The following is a 19806-nucleotide window of genomic DNA, read 5'->3' as shown; positions in this document are numbered from 1 at the left end:
GGTGTCATGGTCTGAAGGACTGGCAGTGTGAAACTGTCCCTTAGGGAGGGCACCGCTCAAACTGGGAGCATGGGCACAGCATAGACAGGGCACCCAAACACCCTAAAGGACTCATGGGCCCCTCCAAGATTTGGGCAAGCTAGGCTTGGCCTTTCTCCTCTCTATTCTACCCCCACCTCCATGTCTTGACTTCCAGGTCATTCCTGCAAACTCACCCTCCACTACCGCCCCAGCTCTGCACTGTGGCAAAGTGAAAGCATCTGCTCTAGGGTGCTGTTTAAAGGAATCTGAACTCAGCAGCTGAATTCAAGAACCTATTCAACCCAAAGAGGCCAAAATATGTCCACTTCAGTGAAGTGGTTGGCTGAGAAGTGAGAAGAGACTAGGTTAAGTTCCCCTGCCCTAAGCCAGCACTGCATGTGCTTGGGATGGAACTCAGGGCCTCTCACATGCCAGAGGAGAACTCTACCACTGAGCTTCAGCCCCAGGCTGGGAGCTTTTCTTATTTGCTGGAAATTTTCACTGTTCCTCCCTAAACATTTTTTAAAATAACTCTACTGTACTAAATTTGCATACCATAAAATTCATCACTAGTGTACAATTCAGTAGTGTTTAGTATATCCAGAATTGTACAACACTCATCGCTAATTTTAGGATATTCTCATCAATCCAAAAATACTGGAATCCATTACCAGTCGCTTCCCATGTACTCTGTCCCCCTGGCAATAACTTTACTTTCTACAGTGGACCCTTGACCTACCAACTCAATTCATTCACAAGGGCTGGTTGTAACTCAGGTTAGTCAGGCTCCTCTACATAAACTTCAAAGTCTCTCTCCTGTATAATTTGAGGTCACATTTTCTTCCAGGCAGATCTGTGTCCTTAGAGAGACACTGGCCCAGGATTTCTCAATTAACCCCACACAGGAAAAGATGTTGTAATGTTCCTTCCAGAACTCTTTAAGGGTTAAATTTTTATCTGAGACCATCTGGAAGCACAAGTGGCCGGCATTTGGGTCATAACTCTAGACTTTGGTCATAAGTTAAAATTAAAATTCCAGTTATAACTCGAGTTGTTCATACGTAAGTCATAACTCGAGAATCCACTGGGTATTTCTATGAATCTGCCTATTCTGAACATTTCTTAAGAACAGAATCACACAATATGTGTTCTTTTGTAGCTGGCTTCTGCTACATAGCATAATGTTTGTAACGGTCATCCATGTTTATGTATTCATTTGTCAGTTGATGGATGGACACCTGAGCTGTTTCCTCTCTTTTGAGTATTATGAATAATTCTGCTGTGAACATTTGAGTACAAGTTTTTGTATGAACATATGCTCTCAATTCTCATACATATATACTAGGAGTAGAATTGCTGCATTACATGGTAATCTCTGAAACATTTTGAGGAACTGCCAAACTGGTTTTCAAAGCTGCTACATCATTTTACAACCTCATCAGCAATGTATTTGAGGGCTCTAATTTCTCTACATCTTCAATATTTTGTTTAATTTTTCCAGCTTTACTGAAGTTTAATTAACAAATAAGAGTTGTATATATTCAAGGTACACAAATTGATATTTTGATATATATATGTATTATGCTCACCACCAAGTTAATTAACATATCTACCCATCACTTCATGTTGTTACCATTTTATTTCATAGTGAGAATGTACCCTCTTAGCAAATCTTAAGTATATAACACAGAGTTTATTAACTATAGTCATCAAGACATACATTAGATCTCCAGAACTCATTCACTTTGCATAACTGGAACTTAGTGTCTTTTAACTAACATCTCTCCATTTCAAAGCTACCTCCCTTGCTCCTACCCCTGTCAACCACCATTCTATCCTCTGCTTCTTTGACTTGTATAAATCTCCCTTGGTAATGGCAGGTAACCTTTTTTATATGTTGCTGGATTTTGTTTGCTAATAATTTTGTTGAGAATGTTTGTGTCTGTGTTCATAAGAGATATTGGTCTGTAGTTTTCTGGTGATTTTTTTGTCTGATTTTGGTATCAAAGATTTTATTTTTGCAAAGTCAGTAGTAATGTCAATACTTTCACTTCCAATGTAATTTGTCTTCTTTATTAATCAATCTAGACAAAAAGTTGCCAATTTTGATTTTTCCATTTCTTTGAACTGTCTGTTCTTTATTGTCTATTTCATTCATTTTTGCTGTAACCTTTATTATTTAACCTTCATTCTGCTTGCAATGAGTTTAATTTGCCCTCCTTTTTCTAATTTCTTAAGGTGGATTTTGGTTATTGATCCAAGACCATTCTTTTAAACATTTCTTTATCTGTTTTGCTTTGTTATATTTTTGTTTTAATTTAACTCATTTCCCTCTTTCCCTTGCAGTTTCTTTCTGAGGAGTGTCCTACTTAATTTCCACTTTCTAGTGAGTTTCCCAAAATTGATCTGTAATTTCAGTCCATTCTGATCAGAAAATACATTTTATTATTATTTTAATTATTTTAAATGTATCTTAAATGTATTGAGGCTTATTTTATAACTTTGTTTACAGTCTACTCCAGAGAGTTTATGTGCCCTTGATAAAGATTTATCTTCTGCTATTGTTGGTCATAGTATCACATGGATTTTTTTTCTAGTTAAGTTTACAGTGTTGTTTAAATCTTCTACTTCCTTATCGATCATCTGTCTATTGTTCTACTAATCACTAAAAGTGGGGCATTGAAGTCTCCAACTATTATTGCTGAATTGTCTTCTTTTTTTTCCTTAGTTTCTTTTATTGGTACGTTTTAGGTATACAATACATTTACATTTATCATTGGGTACTTGTACCTTTACATAATATATCTTGGTTCTTACTTTTTTCCCCATTTGTCTTCTTATTCTTTCAATTCTGTCAATTTTTGCTTCATATATATATATTCTGTCAATTTTTGCCATATATATATATTATATATCCCCCTGTACTGAGGATTGAACGCAGGGCCTTGTGCTTGCAAGGCAGGTGTGGCACTACTGAGCTAAATCCCCAGACCCTGCTTTATATATATTTAGCAATCTGTTACTAGATGCACATATGTTTATGATTACTATAAATTCCAGATGAATTGTACCTTTTATCCTTATAAAACACTCTTCCTTGTCTCTATTAATTTTGATCTTTAAATCTATTTTTTCTGGTATTACTATAAATACTTTGGTTCTTTTTTTGGTTACTATTGGCATGGAATATCATTTCCTTCCTTCACTTTCAGTATACCTTTGAATCTAACTTGTCCCTTATACATAGCATATAGTTGAATCATGTATTTTATTTGTTCCATCAATCTCTGCCTTTTGATTGAAGTGTCTAATACACTGATGTTTAATGATCTATATAATATCTACCACACTCCACTTGCTACATGTCATATTTTTTGTGTACCTTTATTCCACCATTACTGACTCCTTATGTGTCAAATACATACTTGCTTGTGTAACATTTTCGGTCTTTTGATGTTGCTTTTATTATATTTTAAAAATTATTTTCTTGGTGGTTACCCTGGGGATTACAATTAACATCTTCACTTGTAACTATGGATCTTGTTTTGCTTGAAGTTTCTTCTTGGAATTTGAAAAGTCTAGTCAAAATTAGATTCGAAAGAATAAAAAAGACCTTTTCATAAGCTCTGTTTAAGTACACATTGCAAGGTTCTTACTATAATAAGCACCTTCCTCTGGTATAAACACTTACCTTTTCTAATAACACGTTCTGCCACAACCTAAATATACTGAGATAACTTCTATCCCTGGCACCAAAAGATGTAAAGAAAAACTGCAAAAAAAAAAAATAACAGGACAGTTTTAGTGTCATAGAAAATAAGGACTGAGTATCCATCATGAAAATCTGTGTATACTTGCCATAGTCAAAGCAAACTAGTTATCACTGCCTAATTTATATACCATTTTTGAATTTTTTGTTATAATGGAAAAAAACAGATAATTGTATGAACAAAGCGTCTTTACAAACTATGACTTACAACAAATAGTATTTTACAGCAAACACAATTTTGTTATTATCTCTCTGGGGGAGAGATTTGAATAAGCAACTATTCATGTTTATCATAGTTTACAACTATGAAAATCAAGCTAAATAATGAAAATTCTATTTTACTCTGAATTTTGCATTATGAATTGTTTGCCTATAAGCCAAGTATATGTAAAGAATAAGCACAAACAAATAATAGTGTATTTCAGAGATGCATTTAAGAATATTAATTTAAATTTTATCATCTTTCATGATCTTTTAAAAATTGCAAAAATACTACATCTCTGATAACTATAGATACAATACACTCATGTAAACTTTGAACTTTTCTTTAAATGTTATATAAGGAAAGTACCATGTTTCAATCTATAATTCTGTTTGGTTTCAGTCCTATGCATTTCTCTACATTTAATTGATTTTTGCAAAATCATATTTTAAGATGAATATGACATGAGACAGCCCTAAATACAACTTCTCAGTGATGTGTGATCTCTTTCAGTCATCTATTTAGTGACCTTTATGACTACATGGATATCTTTAGAAAGGAGAAAGCTTACTTCTAGGCTGGAATTATTAATTAAATATCAAACAATGTTTTAAGTTTTAATGCATTCCATAAAAAGATTTTGAAGTGCTATTTTCCAGTTCATTTAATTTAAATCTTGTTGTATATTCCTCACAGAGCAAAACTTTTTATCCAAGTGCTCTTCCAAATAGTATTACAAACATAATATGTGACCGAATCATTACTACTTACTACTTTGCTCTATTCCCTTTTCTTAAGCCAAATTGTTTGGCCTAGTTACAATAACTTTAGAGGTATGTGTTTAGATATATAGATCAGAAAATCTCATCTCATTTCCACCAGTGTTTTTGCTTAGTAATTTCTACTTCTTGAACTAAATATTGTTATTAACTTCATCCATTTTTGCATACAATTACCATATTCCCAGCACCTTACAACACCCAACTTTCTGGATGATCATTGAATATTATGACCTTCCTTTTTCCTTGCAGATATTCAATTTATAAAATGTATTAATAAATCTTAGTTCAGTAATAAGCTCCTTAATTTGAGAATAGTTCTAAGTAATGATATATCAAGTTGATGGGGCACAAAACATATTCTAGAACCTAACACAAATAAAAGAACCATGATTAACCTTCCTATAATCACAGACTACATAAAAAGGGTGAAAATTTAGTACTACGGTTTCTCTCCACAATGTTGAAAAAGACTACTGAGTTAACACAGGGTGGAAATTCAGACCACAGCCTGTGTAAACTGCCTGCATTTGTGTTCTGACTCTACCATTTATATATCTTGTAACTTTGTGCCACTTTTCTTAGTTTCCTCAACTGCAAGATGAGAATAAATATAGTAGCAGATTTTTGTGAGAATTAAATGAGAAAATATATGTAGAGTTTAAAACGGCTCCTAGAAGACCATACTTAGTAAAAGCTAGTGCTTGCTATTATTATGATCCAAATTAAAATGCTTCACCCTGAAATTCCATTACATATATTAGAAACACAGATGAGTTTAAACGACATGGTCAGGCTGTTCACGGCAGCATCATTTATAATCACAAAACATTAAAAGTGAACTAGTAGTCAAGTACATCCATTCAAAGAAATACTATATACAGCACTTTCAAAAGCAGAGATGGATCTATCTACATGTGTCCATTTGTAACTCCAAGAGAGAGTGAGGGGTTTTTTTTAAAGGCGATCTGAAGAAAACATGAATAAGATAGCATTTGCTTAAAAAAAAAAAAAAAAAAAGCAAAATCACATGTATTTATGCACACTTATTATGTAAACACAGAGGAAAAGGGTTTGAAAGGTCTAAAAAGATACAAACCAAATTGATAACAGTGTTTACCTACAGAAAGGTAATGGGATTGAGGATTTGGGGCATGGAGGAAGATGTTAGTATTTAAATTGATGATTTTTTTAAAAATAATGAAAAATTTAAAAATTAGTACATTTTAGTTCTTCCTCTTCCCTTACTCAACAGTTCATCCCTAAAGATTTTGGTAAAAGAAAAGTAGGCATCCACATTAGAGACAAGGGTGGGGACAGAGGAGCTAGAGTAACCCAAAGCAGTGTGTCAGAACCAGGAAATAAGGAGGGCGTCCACACAGAAAGGCCGCGCCCCACACAGTGTCAGAGTTCAATGGGTAAGAAGAGCTTCCACATATGCTGGTGCCCTGGAACAATGTAGTAAAACAAGAACAGAGCAATAAAAGTATGAGGGTGATGCACCGGGGTGGGGGAGAGTATAAGGGACGGGCACAAATCAGAGCCCCAGGGAGGTTACCATATAAAGGGTATCAAAGGCTAAACATGGGGAAGAATGTGGCTATGAACAGTGCAGCATCCAAAGGCATCTGAGAGCCAGAGCAGGTAAGGGGAGCATAGTGGAACAGAGTCCTTGATGCTGAGGTGTCAGATCTGAGCAGAATGAGTACAGCAGCCACGTAGTGACACAGTGACAGACTGGAACAGAAAGAACACGCCAGAGAATGGATTAAAACTCATTAAATAAAACAAGAAAACATGAGTTCACAGTGATATAAGTAAATAAATGAATATATTTAAAGTTTTGTGAGAGTGGAATATTTATATGGTTTCAAAGTATCTTGTCAAAAATATCATAATTAAAAAGAGAAATAACTTTATAGCAAAGTATTGGGAATATGAGGTGTGATCACAATATATGGTAAAGGTTTAAATAACAACTTATTATAGTAAAAGACACATTGCATTAATCCACCTCAAAATATGCCCCCTCTCTTCAAACACACTCATCCCATCATTCTTGCCACTTCCTGAAGCAGTTCTGGAAGTCCTCTTTCGTGAGTGTCTTCAGTTTCACTATCATGGCTGCCTCAATAGTCTGAATGGATTAAAAATATTTACCTTTCATTGTCATTTTGATTTGAGGGAAGAGCCAAAAGTTGAACAGTGTCATATCTGATAAATAAGATGGATGAGGACATACTGTAATGTTTCCATTGACAGAAATTGCTGTAAACATTTGATCAATGTAGTATGATCAACAATTATGATGAATGTTTAAATTTTAAAAATTATTACAGTAAAATACATTGATATTAATCTCCCTCAAAATATTTCCCGCTCACTTCACTTGATCTTAGCCAAAAGACCAAAAAGTGACTCTCCTTGCTTCAAACAGGCTTATCTCATCATTCTTGGTAATGTGTCTTTTACTATAAGGATTTTTAAATTTTAAATATTCACCATATATCTTCATCACCTCTTGTACATGACAGAATTTCTAGGATGATGAGGCATCATGGTGACAACTTACTCTGAAATAGTTTGAGGACCAAAGGTCGTAATACTAAGTAAATGTTCTGAAGAATGAGAATATTTAAAAATAAAAATAAGGGAAGTCAGACACAATGGTACATGCCTGTAATCCCAGCTACTCAGGAGGCAGAGGCAAGAGAACTGCAAGTTCAAGACCTTACAGAAACCTTGCCTCAAAATAAAAATTAAAAAAGGCTAGGGACATAGGTCAGCTCTCCCTGGATCCAATCCTCAATACCACAAAGAGAAAATAAATTTAATAAAGATAAGGGGAGGGCTGGGGGTTTAGCTCAGTGGTTCTGCTGCCTGCCTTGCAAGCGCAAGGACCCGAGTTCAATCCCCGGTACCAATAAAATAAAATAAAAATAAGGGGGCCGGAAATACACCTCAGTGGTGGAGTAATTACCTGACATGCATGAGACCCTGGATTTGATCCCCAACACCAAATAGGTAGATAAATAATTTAAAGTGCATTTGAAAGAAACTTTACAAGACTAAAAAGTATAATTACACAGAGTTAATATCACAGTACTGCTTCTTTCTCCCACACTCTTTCTACCTTTCCTTCTTTTTCTTCCTCCCCTCATTCCTTTCCATACTTTTCGTTCTTATTTGTTTTTCTTTCCTAGTATTCTGATCCTAATGTTACATACAGAGCCTTAATCAGTTTTTCAGGTCATATAGAAAGATCACTTATATATCCCCATCAAGAAATAGCAATCATCATAGGTGAATAATAAAAGTAAAGGCAGTTAAAAATAATTACCAGTGAAGAAAAGGATTATAACAATTATGTGTTTACTTTTATGCTACCTAAATCTCTGAACTCAAGAACTATTTGTTTTCACCTTTTGCTATCATGCACATATTATTGACTAAACAACAATCATAACATAATTAGGTATTTAAAATAATGGGGACATCTTGCTAATGCTTACCCTACCTACTCTTAGAAAGAAGAAATGGATAAGAGTGAAAGTTCTTATAAATTATAAGTACAAAAAAGGTCAGCAATTATGTAGAGTTAATCTCCAATATTTAAGCATATAGAGATCCTATATTATAGTCCAACTCTATAAGATATTCTTAACTCTAAGAATTGCGTATGTGTCCAATGCTGATGATCAGTACGAGGCAGATTTTCTTCACATTATATAATAATGGCAAAGGCAGAAAATATTTTTACCTTTTCACCTTCTGTAACAATCTGGATAGCATTTGGGATAAGTCGAGCAGTCTTCTCTTTGGTCATGAAGGTTATATTCTTTAAAGCAATAGAAATCTAAACATACAAAAGAATAAAAATTGAAAAGTGTATTTTTCAGAAACATACACAACACAGAACACACAGTATTATATCATTCTAATCCAGAATATTCAATTGAAAAACCTAAAGGAATCAATATGCACATGCTTGTGTTCTCTATTAAAAACAAGGTAACAATCAACCACTCTTCCCCTCAGTGTTCACACCCCTCAACTTCTGTAACTAACATTAAGACAAAAGTGTGAAAACAGGGGCTGGGGATTTAGCTCAGTGGTGCCGCCACCTGCATCACAAGCACAAGGTCCTGAGTTCGATCCCCGGTACCAAAAAAAAGTGTGAAAACATGGAGGTGCTCATGTTCCACATTAACACAAAAGCACACAAGCAAAATTCAGACAATCGTTCACATAAGACATGGTTTTGGCTGCCAAAACTGCACTGTTAGAAAAATAAATTGATATATACAACACATAAATATACTTACACATATATAAGTACAGATGCACAAATATATATGAATTTACTTTAAAATCATCTAATATACATTGTTTGTTTATTTGCTTTTTGGTACCGGGGATCAAACTTGGGTCTTTGCACTTGCGAGGCAAGTGGTGGAACCACTGAGCTAAATCCCCAGCCCTAATACACATTCTTTTTAAGAAGACTGTGTATATTTCTATTTATAAAAAGAAGACTATCTATATTTCTATCTACACAATTATTTGTATCAACAAATTAAATGCAAAAATATGTCTTACTGTAGTTTCCCATCTGAAGATGTTGCTATAGAAACACAGCCAATTTTCTGAAAGGTATAGTCGTCCCTGAACCAAAATGTCTCTCTGGAGAGCACAAGCATAATCTATGCACACAAAAATAAAGGGCAGTTTATTCACAAAAATCTGACAACAGAATAAGCATTACACTATTTCAACACATGGTGAATACTTTATTCATTAGTTCATTCATCCATTGATATAATGGACACCATAAGCTAGATATTTTGTTGTGTACTAGTCACCAAAAATATCCTCATGGAACAGTACAGAGGGAAGGCAGACAAAGCTATGAAAATATATAACAAGAGCTATGCAGGAGTAGAGTGTGAAGAGAGGTTATCAGGAAAGAGTCCCCTGAAAAGGCAATCTTTAAAATTTAAAGATCAATAAAAGGTCAGCAGCATCGCATGAGAACAGTACATGCAAAGGCCCTGTGGTAGAACGAAACAGTACTTTTGAGGCACTAAAACCAGCTAGATCTCTGGGCTAGAGAACTGAGAGAAGGTAGATCAGATAAGATCTTACAGGCCATGGTACAATGGACTCTATGAGAAACCACTGATGAGCTTTAAGTGGAAGAGACATGATCCAATGTATGTGATTAAACACCACTTCATTCACATTGTGAAAATGGATTCTGATAAGTCTATGTGAGGTCTAAGGAAAGCTGATGATGGCTCAGACCATAAGTAAACAATATTAACAGACAGAAGTAATTAGATTCAGAGTTAGTATTTGGGAAGGAGAATTGGTGATTAATGAGATATTGTAGAAAGATACGAGAGTTGTTAAAGATTATTGTGTACATTTTAAATCAGTCTCAGAATTGATCTCCTCTGCCTCAGCACTAAAACCCAGCAAGACCAAGGCTTCAGTTTAAAAAAGAAAATATTGGCCAGGGATTTAGCTCAGTGGCACCGCACCTGGCTCACAAGCACAAGGTCCTGAGTTCAGTCCCCAGTACCATAAATAAATAAATAAAAATTTTTTAAAAGAAAAAAGAAAACACCTCCAGGTATGTCACTGACTACCAAACCAGTTGATACCAAGTCTCTAAGATCTGGCTGTGTGGATAATACAAGATACAAAAGGTCACTGTGAGGTGATTTAGCTGGCTGTTGAATTTAAAAATTCTACAAGGTAATTTGCAATTTTAGAAAAAAAGTTGCATAAATCTCAAATATTTAAACTGATGTAAATTTCTAAACAAATACTGTACTAAAAATTTAGCAAAATGTCAGTCTTTCACTACCCTTCCTTCAAAGAAACAAAACTGAAATGCCATGGAACAAAAATTCCTAGTAAATAATTAAACAGATTAAGTTACTCATTTACTAGTATGCATCACAAAATAGAGACTGGGTTAAGAGTCACCCTGAGGTGTCATAAAATGTTTATTTAAATCAGTGGATAACATTTTATCACATCAGTGTTTCACTAACTTCACGAATACTGGCAGGCATATAAAAACACAATGCTAGGCTCCTCTCCCATAGTTTCTGATTAAATAGGTCTAGGGCAAAGGAGGGAAGGAACAAAAAAGACTAGGAAAAAAATGGAAACAAAGCTTTGTAAATAAGGAAGAGAAGAGAGATTGAAGGGAGGGGAGAGAATCGAGAAAAAGAAGAAAAGAAGCAAGATACATCATATACATGTACAAATTCCTTATGATGAATGTTACTATTATATATATATATAAAATGTATCAATAAAAATTTTAAAATATACTAACTGAAAGCAATTCTAAAATTTTTCTTCCAAAGAGTCTTTTTTTTTTTTAAAGCAATCTCAGCATTATGGGCTGTCAAAGATAATAGCTGTTAGAATAGAATGCTTTGGGATATTGATTTCCTGACATTATTGCTTTAAAAACACATTCTTTTAATTAATTGTCACTTTCCTAATGGATAGTATGCCTAAATTCTTTAGTAAAACAAAAAATTGCATCTTGTTTATTTAAATATGTATATACCCCTTATTGTGCAAGGTTGAGGTATAAGTAGACAGTACTGATTTACTCTGTCAGTATTCCCATAGTGCCATGTCCTGTACCATTTGCTGTACTGTAATTGGTAAACAAAACTTTAGGAGTTGGGGCAATTCAATTGTGCAAAAATCAATCATGTAATAGCTAATAAGTTGATGTTAATAGATGAGTCAAAGTGACCTAAATTTGTTGATTTCTTGAATTTTAGCATAACTTGCTAATAATCTGTTACAAAGTTAGAAAATCATAAAACAATATTTGATAAACATTATTTTCTTATTCCATTCTTGGTGAATCAGATTGTTAAAATGACTCAAGTCAGAGTATTGCCTCCTGAAGTACTGACATTATTGTGGTATGTACTCATTTATCAGTAGGAAAATTGGGAGCAAAAAGAAAACAGTAACATCTCTTTGCTTTTTAAAGAAAATGTTCTATTTTTTGCATAGAATATATTGCCTTTGCCATACTTTTAAAAATCAGTTTTATTGAAGTATACATTTATTTTCATAAAACACACCCATTTTAGGGAAGCCATATATTTTTTATTTTTTGGTACTGGGGATCAAACTCACAGTGCCAGTGAGCTAAATCCCCAACCCTAGGGAAGCCATTTTTTTAAAACACTGAAAAAAGTTGTCAGTGTATGTCAAATAGTCTTCAGATTAAAAAAAATCCTGGTGGTTACGATAGCTTTTAATATAGTTAATATAAAATAATGCCTTGTGGTCTACAGATTCACAATGCTAGCATCACCAAGAAGTCTGTTAGAGATACATTCTTTTTCTTTTTTTTTGTCCTTTGGTTTTTTGAGATAGAGTCTCACTGTGTAGTTTGCTGTGTGTAGTTCACTGTGTAGTTCAGGCTGGCCTTGAACTCACTATGTAACCCAGGCAGGTCTCAAACTCCCAGCAATCCGACTGCCTCAGCTACCAAAGTGCTGAGATTACAAGTATGTGCCACCACGCACAGGTAGACATGCATTGTTCCCCTTGCCATTTGAACATTTTCTTCCTATTTCCAAGAATCTATTATACATTTTGTCTTCATTTACATTTTTGGTTTCTCACATCATAAAAACAATATGGCATTTAAATATGTGTGTCTGATTTATTTAACTTAAGGGTATGGCCTCAAGGTGCATCCATTTATCTAGAAATATCTCAAGCTTATCCTTCTTATGGTAGAGTAGTACTCCACTGTATAAAAAACCACATCTTCTTCATTCATTCATCGGTTGATGGGCATTTGGGCTGTTTCCAAGAATTAGCTATTATAAACTGTGCCACTATAAACATGGGTGTGCATACATCACAGTGGTATGATGTTTTTAATTCTTTTAAGAAGATACCAAGAAGGGGAATAGCTACATCAAATGGATCATCTAGTTTTAGATTTTTGAGGAATCTCCATACTGATTTCCACACTGGTTGCACCAGTTTACACTCCCACCAACAGTAGAAAAGGGTTCCTTTTTCCCCACAGCCCCTTCAGCATTTGTTATTGGTTGATTTCTTGATAGCAGCCATTCTTTCTGAAGGGAGATGGAATCTCAGCATTGCTTTAATTTGCATCTTTCAAATGACCAGTGATGTTGAACATTTTTTTCATATATTTATTTGCCATTTCTACTTCATTTGAGAAGTATCTATTCATTATAAATGCCCATTTTTGGATTGGGTCTTTAAATTTGAGAGGTCTGATTTTTTAAAGTTCTTTATGTATTCTAGATAGTAGTCCTTTGTCTGAGGAACAGCTGGCAAACATTTTTTCCCAAACTGTGGTTTGTCTCTTCACTCTGTTGGTGGTTTCTCTTGCTGTGCAAATGGTTTTTAATGAGATCCCAGTTGTTGATTCTTTGTGACATTTCCTGTGCATTCAGGGTTTTTTCATAAAGTCTCTGCCTACACCACTGTATTCAAGATTTCTACCTATTCTATCTTCCAGCAAATTTAGTGTTTCTGTTTTAATATTTAAATCTTTGATCCATTTCAATTTTAGTTTAGTGCATGGTGAAAGATATGTTTCTAGTTTTAATCTCTGGCATGTGGAAACCCAGTTTTTCCAGCACCTTTTACTAAAAAGGCTATCTTTCTACTGATCCTCAGGTCTGTTTTTTTGTTTTTGTTTGTTTTTGTTTTGCAGTACCATGATGTTTTTATCACAGTAGCTTTGTAGTATAATTTGAGGTCAGGGATTGTGATGTCCTGTGCCTTGCCTTTGTTGTCCAGAATTGCCTTTGTTATTCTAGGTCTCCTCTGGTTCCAGATTAATTTTAGGATTGTTTTCTCTAGTTCTGTGAGATATGCTATTGGTTTGTTGGTTGTTTTTTTTTTGGTACTGGGGATCAAACTCAGGTCCTTGCACTTGTGCAGCAGGTGGCAAAACCACTGAGCTAAATCCCCAGCCCGCTATTGGTATTTTTATTGAGTTGCATTAAATCTGTATAATAATTTTGGAAGTATGGACATTTTCACTATATTGATTCTTCCTATCCAAGAACAAGGGATATCATTCCATTTTCTGTCACCCTCTTTGATCTCCTTTTTCAGAGTACTGTAGTTTTCAATGAAAGATCTTTACTCCATTAGATTGATTCCTAGGTATTTCTTTCTTTTTTTTGGATGCTATTGTGAAAGGTGTTGTTTCTCTATTTCTCTCTAAGTTTGTTATTTGTGTACAGGAATGCTATTTATTTTTGAGTGTTGACTTTGTATTTAGCTACATTACTAAATTTAGTTATTAAATCTAGAAGCCTTTTGATGGACTTTTCAGGGTCTTTTATGTAGAGTATCATGTCTTCTGCAAATAATGACAATTTAACTTCTTCCTTTCCTATCCTTATTCCTTTTATTCTTTTCTCTTGTCTAATTGCTCTGGCTAATGGTGAATAATGAATAAGAGTGATATTGAATAAGAGTGGTGATAGTGGACATTCTTGTCTTGTTACTGATTTCAGAGTGAAAACTTTCAGTTTTTGTCCATTTAGTATGATGTTGGCTGTTGGTTTGTCATAGATGGTTTATATCAGATTGAGATAAAGATTATCCACTCCAACTTTCTATAGGGTTTTATCATGAATGGCTGTTGGACTTTGTCAAATGCTTTTTCTGCATCTATTGAGATGATCATATATTTTTGTCCTTGGTTCTGTTAATATGGTGTATTACATTTGTTGATTTGTGTGTGTTGAGACATCCCTGCATACCTGGGATGAATCCTACTTGGTCATAGTGCATAATCTTCTTGATGATTTGCTACATTCTGTCTGCCAGCATCAAATATTGAGGATTTTTGCATCTATGATCATTAGGGAGATTGGCCTATAGTTCACTTTTTTTGGTTGGATCCCTCTCTGGTTTGGGTATCAGGGTAATGCTTGCTTCCAGGAATGAATCTGGGAGTATTGGTTCACTTTCAATTTCATTAAAGAGCTTGAGAAGTAACAGTTTGAATTTGGCTTCTTCACCTCCTGTGGACTTGAACTTGATTCCGCCTCACCCTGACATTGGGAGCTGCTAGATGGAGCCAGCCAGCTGGTGGCCTGAGTTCTGAGCTCAGTTGGCCCCTCTTAAAGACCACAACTAGCCAATCACCCTAGCCAATCACAGTGACACTGTGGCACATCCGAACACAACTCACCAGCCACTGCAGTCTGCTGTGTCCACTGCTCCATTCCACTAGTGCATTTCTCCATGGAGGCCTCTGGTGTCACCAGTAGTCACCATGTGTCTGCAGGTTTGAGCCACCCTCCCACACAGCAAGTCAGGAATCAAGGAGAAAGCACTGCTTGCCATCCCCTTCTTCTGCATTGAAGTCTCTCTCTTCACTCTCCCTGTGGGTTTCAATTCTTGCTTTAGATGCTTGCTGGGTCCCAGGGACCTATGTCCCTCCTTCTCTTCTTCACATTGCTATATTCTAGCATCTGGACACCACATCTCAGAGAGGCTGTTTCTCTGTTGTTCAGCACTCCACCATGTTCCTGGAAGTCCCAGAATTAGTATTTAAGTTACAAAAGACAACCACTCTCATTTTTTAATTTTGTTTGCTTTTTATGTGACACAACTGGAAGAGTAAATATAAACAGAAAAAGAAAAAAACAATTTTCATGCAGAAAGGGAAAGAGATACGCCTTGCTTTTCTCAGAGCACTATCTTAAAAAATACTGGAAAATTCCTTCCCTGCTTCATTGATGAAATATGTAAATCTTTTACAAGTTAAATAGGCTTCTTGCTAGTTTTAAAAGCTGGAAGGTTTCTTAAAGGACTTGGAACCTTTTCCTTTGAAATGTAAATATCAAGGGCTAACATTCTCTTATCACCAAGATTCTGTGAGAAGGTTGGGAAACTAACTTCCATGGGTACCTCCATCCACTTTGCAAAACCACCTCTTTGCATGGGAATATGATTTTATTTTTCCTTTGTATTAAGCCAAGTACCCTACACTGATGGTTACCCTATTTAGTATGTAAATTTAGGGTGAATTATGTGTGACATAAGGTGATAAGACATCTTGTTTGAAGACTGGCTATCATTTCTTTATCCTTGTATGTAGGGGATTTTATCTGCCTAACAGGATGTAAGATTTCTTTCAGTGTCTGCAACTTCTTCTGTATTGCCTGTAATGCATTACATATCCTGGCTTAATGTTTGATCAGTAACAAAACTGTCTTCTTTCTCTTATACTTTTTTGGGGGAGAGGTTTTCTGAGTTGGTAAAAGATTTTGTGTTAATTTTATTTCCCCAACACTATCCAGCCTATTTATCTATCTTGTTTTTTTCAGATAATCAAAGAACTTTAAAATTTTTTGAGCAATGACATCACAGAATAAAGAATACATTCTCCAAAGCTGAATACTGTCAAATGGATAAACAAATTCAGAAGTATATATATTGTCATTTTATTTTTTTAAAAATCAGTATGAAGAACTTCTGGTGCAAATTGGGAGAGATACTAGACATGTGTTTATTTCTCTCTCCTCCAAAATTCTTCTGACATGAAAGGGAAGACATGTAAGAGATCAAATTCATAACAGTGCTGAGGGGCATATAAAAGAATGGGTATATTATCAAATTTAAAGTTTTGATACATTTTTAGAAAAAGAGCAAGAAGATACCAATGCATAAACTAGAATATAAATGAGATAGGAGATTGGGGCTGGAGCAAGCCAGACAACTAACTGGCAAAATTTATCAAAGGTCATAAAAACCAATGGATAACAGGTTGAGTGAGATGTTTCCTAAAAGGAGAGGACATGCCCAGAACATGGGACCCAAAATCATATCAGACTTCAACTCATCAACACTTGACCAATCAGAAAAGTGCTATTTTCAATCCTTCGATTTTTTTATTAGAACCTAGCATTGCCCACAGAACAAATCAGAAGATGCTATTTTCTATCTTTCATTTACATGTGGGCACAAACAATTCAAAGACACTGTTTCTGAGCCTTCGTTTACACCTGGCAAAAAGCCAAGCAAGTTTTCAATAGGACAATTTACAACTGACCTGAAGCCAAGTTCCTGACAGGACAACTGTTCAACTGCCTTATTTGTATGGACTGAAGGACAACCTGGGAATTTTGGATACTAAAGATTCCTTTCGCTTTTTGTGTGTGTGGTTTTTTGACACAAGAGTCTTGCTACATAGTTCAGGCTGGGCTTGAACTCACTATGTAGCCCAGGATGAAAAACTAGAGGCATTCCTCCTCCCTCAGCCTCCTGAGTACTGAGACTACAAGTATGTGTCATAACGCCTATTTATCTTTGAAGCCACTGTAAGCAGTTTCACTCGCCTGCTCTTGCCCTAAAAAGAGTACTTTCTTTCCATCTTCAATAAATGTACAACTTTGTTGCCTATTCTGCATGTTTTGATCAGTTCTTTATTGAGGACACCAAGAACCCCTATCCAGCAAAATGGAGAAAGCCTTGTTGCAAAAACTATACAGGAGAAGGCTGCCACTAACATAAAAAAGCCATTCTTCTCTACATCTACACACTCAGAATCAGCAGGTACAAAGCGGAATGTTTAGAACAGGGACAGATATTGAATAATGGACTGATGGATTTCTCACACAGAGGTCAGCCATGCTTACCACCTTCTCCAAACAATGGCAGCATGTACCCCCAAACTCTAAAGTAAGAAAAATATACTGTGGTTTCTACTGTCCATATTAGCATCCCAGAGTAAAGGTTTCCTTTTAGCATTTCCAGTTAGGGGTGTGCTACGGTTCAGATTTTGAATGTCCCCAAAAGGTCATGTGTTAAAGGCTTTGTCCTTAGCATGCGGCACTACTGGGAGGTGGCAGAATCTTTACAAGATGGTGCCTAGGGGAAGGAAGTTGGCTGTCACTCTCTACTTCTCAGATGCCATGAGGTAAATAGCTTTGCTCCACCACAACACTCCTCGCTATGATGTACTATGTATGTATCACACCACAGGCCCAAGATGATGGGCCAACCAACCTGACTGAAACCTCTGAAACCTTGAACCAAAATAAATCTTGCCTCCTTATGAGATGATTATCTTGGGTATTTTGTCAGCATGAGGAAAAGATGACTAACAAGGATAGAAACCCGATCTTCTTCCTTCTTTCTGAACAGAGTGAAGATCTGTCGAGCATGCCTCTTTTCCACTTTTCCACACAGTCGGGAGTTCTCCTGGATAGCGAGGAGTAGGCTTATAGAGGCATAGCACTCCAACTGTTTAATCAGTGTGGTTCTTCATTCCCAACTAATTTCAAGGTTACGATTACTTAAAAAACAAATTAGAACTATTTTATTCTTTTTCTATTTCATAATTTGAGGCCATCTGCTCTTTGAAAGTTGAATAAAATTCTTTGAAAACATTTGGGGACAGAGCTTTTTGTTGGGTAGACTCTTGAGTAAAAATATACTTTAAATTACAGATGCTTTTAGTAACCAATTATTATGCTCTTCCCAGTGTATTTAGCCCAAATTAGTACATTTAGCCCAAATTCCAACTATCAGCATTTCAATTATTTCACTAAAAATTTCTCTCCCCAACCTGAGCCACCCTTTGACCATATTCGTGGTAGGTCAGAAGAGTTGGAAAATTAATAAGTCCTCAGAATACCACATTTCTAGAAGTAGAAATATTGGCTCCAACATATTTTTAATTTTAATAAATATTTATTTGGTGAAGATTAAGAAAGAAAAAAGCCACAAATGAATATTAGAAATGAAAAAAAGAAAAGTGAAAATATTAGAAGATTAAGAAAGAAAAAAGCCATAAATGAATATTAGAAGTGAAAAAACTGAGTATGTATACTTGTGCTAAAATAGTTAGTTGCCCTAATTACAAATTCACATTTGGGATGGGTCAGTGAACAATTTAATTAGGACTACACTCCATCAGAGAATACTATAAGCACTTCAACAATTATTGTCACTGTTCCACATCAAATGTTTGGCTAACTGGCATATATGTATTTTTTTTCCATTGATGAAATTAGTGGCTTGTTTATAAGTGTATCTGGTGCTAGACAAGTGTTAACATTGGTGAAATTAATTTAATCAATATTCAGGAATTGGTTAAAATATTTTAAAGACTTTTCTCACCATTACAGCCACAGCATATAACAGTGGTGGGGAACCTATGGCACGCGTACCACAGCTGGCACACAGAGCCCTCTATGGTACACGAGCCAACTCACCACAGCCAAGGTTTGACAAATTATCAGCATGCAGACAACAGCAAAGATCACATTAATTGTCCAAAAGCACACCAAATGCAAACTTTCACCTTTCAATAAAAAGCTGTTTGTATCATTGAAAGCTCTGATAAAAGATGTTAGTGTGTGAGTTGATTTTCTAAACTAAAACCTCAGTATTCAGTTTTAATTGCAGTTTTGGCACTTTGCAATAAATAAGTGGGTTTTAGGTTGCAGGTGGGCACTCGGTCTCTAAAAGGTTCACCATCACTGGCATTAAGACATTTATAGCTAAATGGATGCACACTGAGGTGATAATCTTAAGTGAAATAAATAGGACGGACATGTGTAAATACTGAATGGTTTCTCTGGTGTGAGAAACTGAAAGTGTAAATAAGGATCAAAAGGTATAATAGGGGCCGGGGATTAAGCTCAGTGGTTCCGGCGCCTGCCTCGAAAGCGTAAGGTCCTGAGTTCGATCCCCAGTACCAAAAAAAAAAAAAAGTATAATAGATAATGTGAAATAGGAAAAATAGGGGCAAAAGGGAAAGGGGAGTAGTAGGGGAAAGGAAAGAAGGGAATGGAATTAATATGAGAAAAGGAAAAAATGAAAACAAAGTCTTTGTAAATAGGGAGGCATGGAGGGATTGAAGGAAGGGCAGGGGAATGGGGAAAAAATAAGAACCAAGAGAGATTATGTAAAGGTGCAAATTTCCAATGATGAATGTCATTATATTGTATGCCTAAAATGTACCA

At 35.3% G+C, this 19806-nt stretch overlaps 1 protein-coding gene across 1 annotated transcript in view; it reads right to left on the bottom strand.

Moving 5' to 3' along the window:
* The window catches only part of Gramd1c (GRAM domain containing 1C), a 105987-nt gene that overhangs the window by 55505 nt on the left and 30676 nt on the right, over window positions 1-19806 (bottom strand). The window contains exons 4-6 of the mRNA XM_087215756.1: window positions 9371-9474; window positions 8532-8627; window positions 3713-3793 (exon numbers count right to left, since the gene is read on the bottom strand). Of these exons, the coding sequence (XP_087071882.1) occupies window positions 3713-3793; window positions 8532-8627; window positions 9371-9474 (281 nt within the window). The remainder of the gene's footprint in view (window positions 1-3712; window positions 3794-8531; window positions 8628-9370; window positions 9475-19806) is intronic.

Source organism: Heterocephalus glaber, unplaced genomic scaffold (genome assembly GCF_053883595.1).
Source record: "Heterocephalus glaber isolate CG9 unplaced genomic scaffold, H.glaber_assembly_v1.0 deba00000122, whole genome shotgun sequence".
NCBI classification, from domain to species: Eukaryota; Metazoa; Chordata; class Mammalia; order Rodentia; family Bathyergidae; genus Heterocephalus; species Heterocephalus glaber.
Note: the sequence above shows the minus strand (reverse complement) of the source record. Positions and strands in the feature narration are given on the sequence as shown.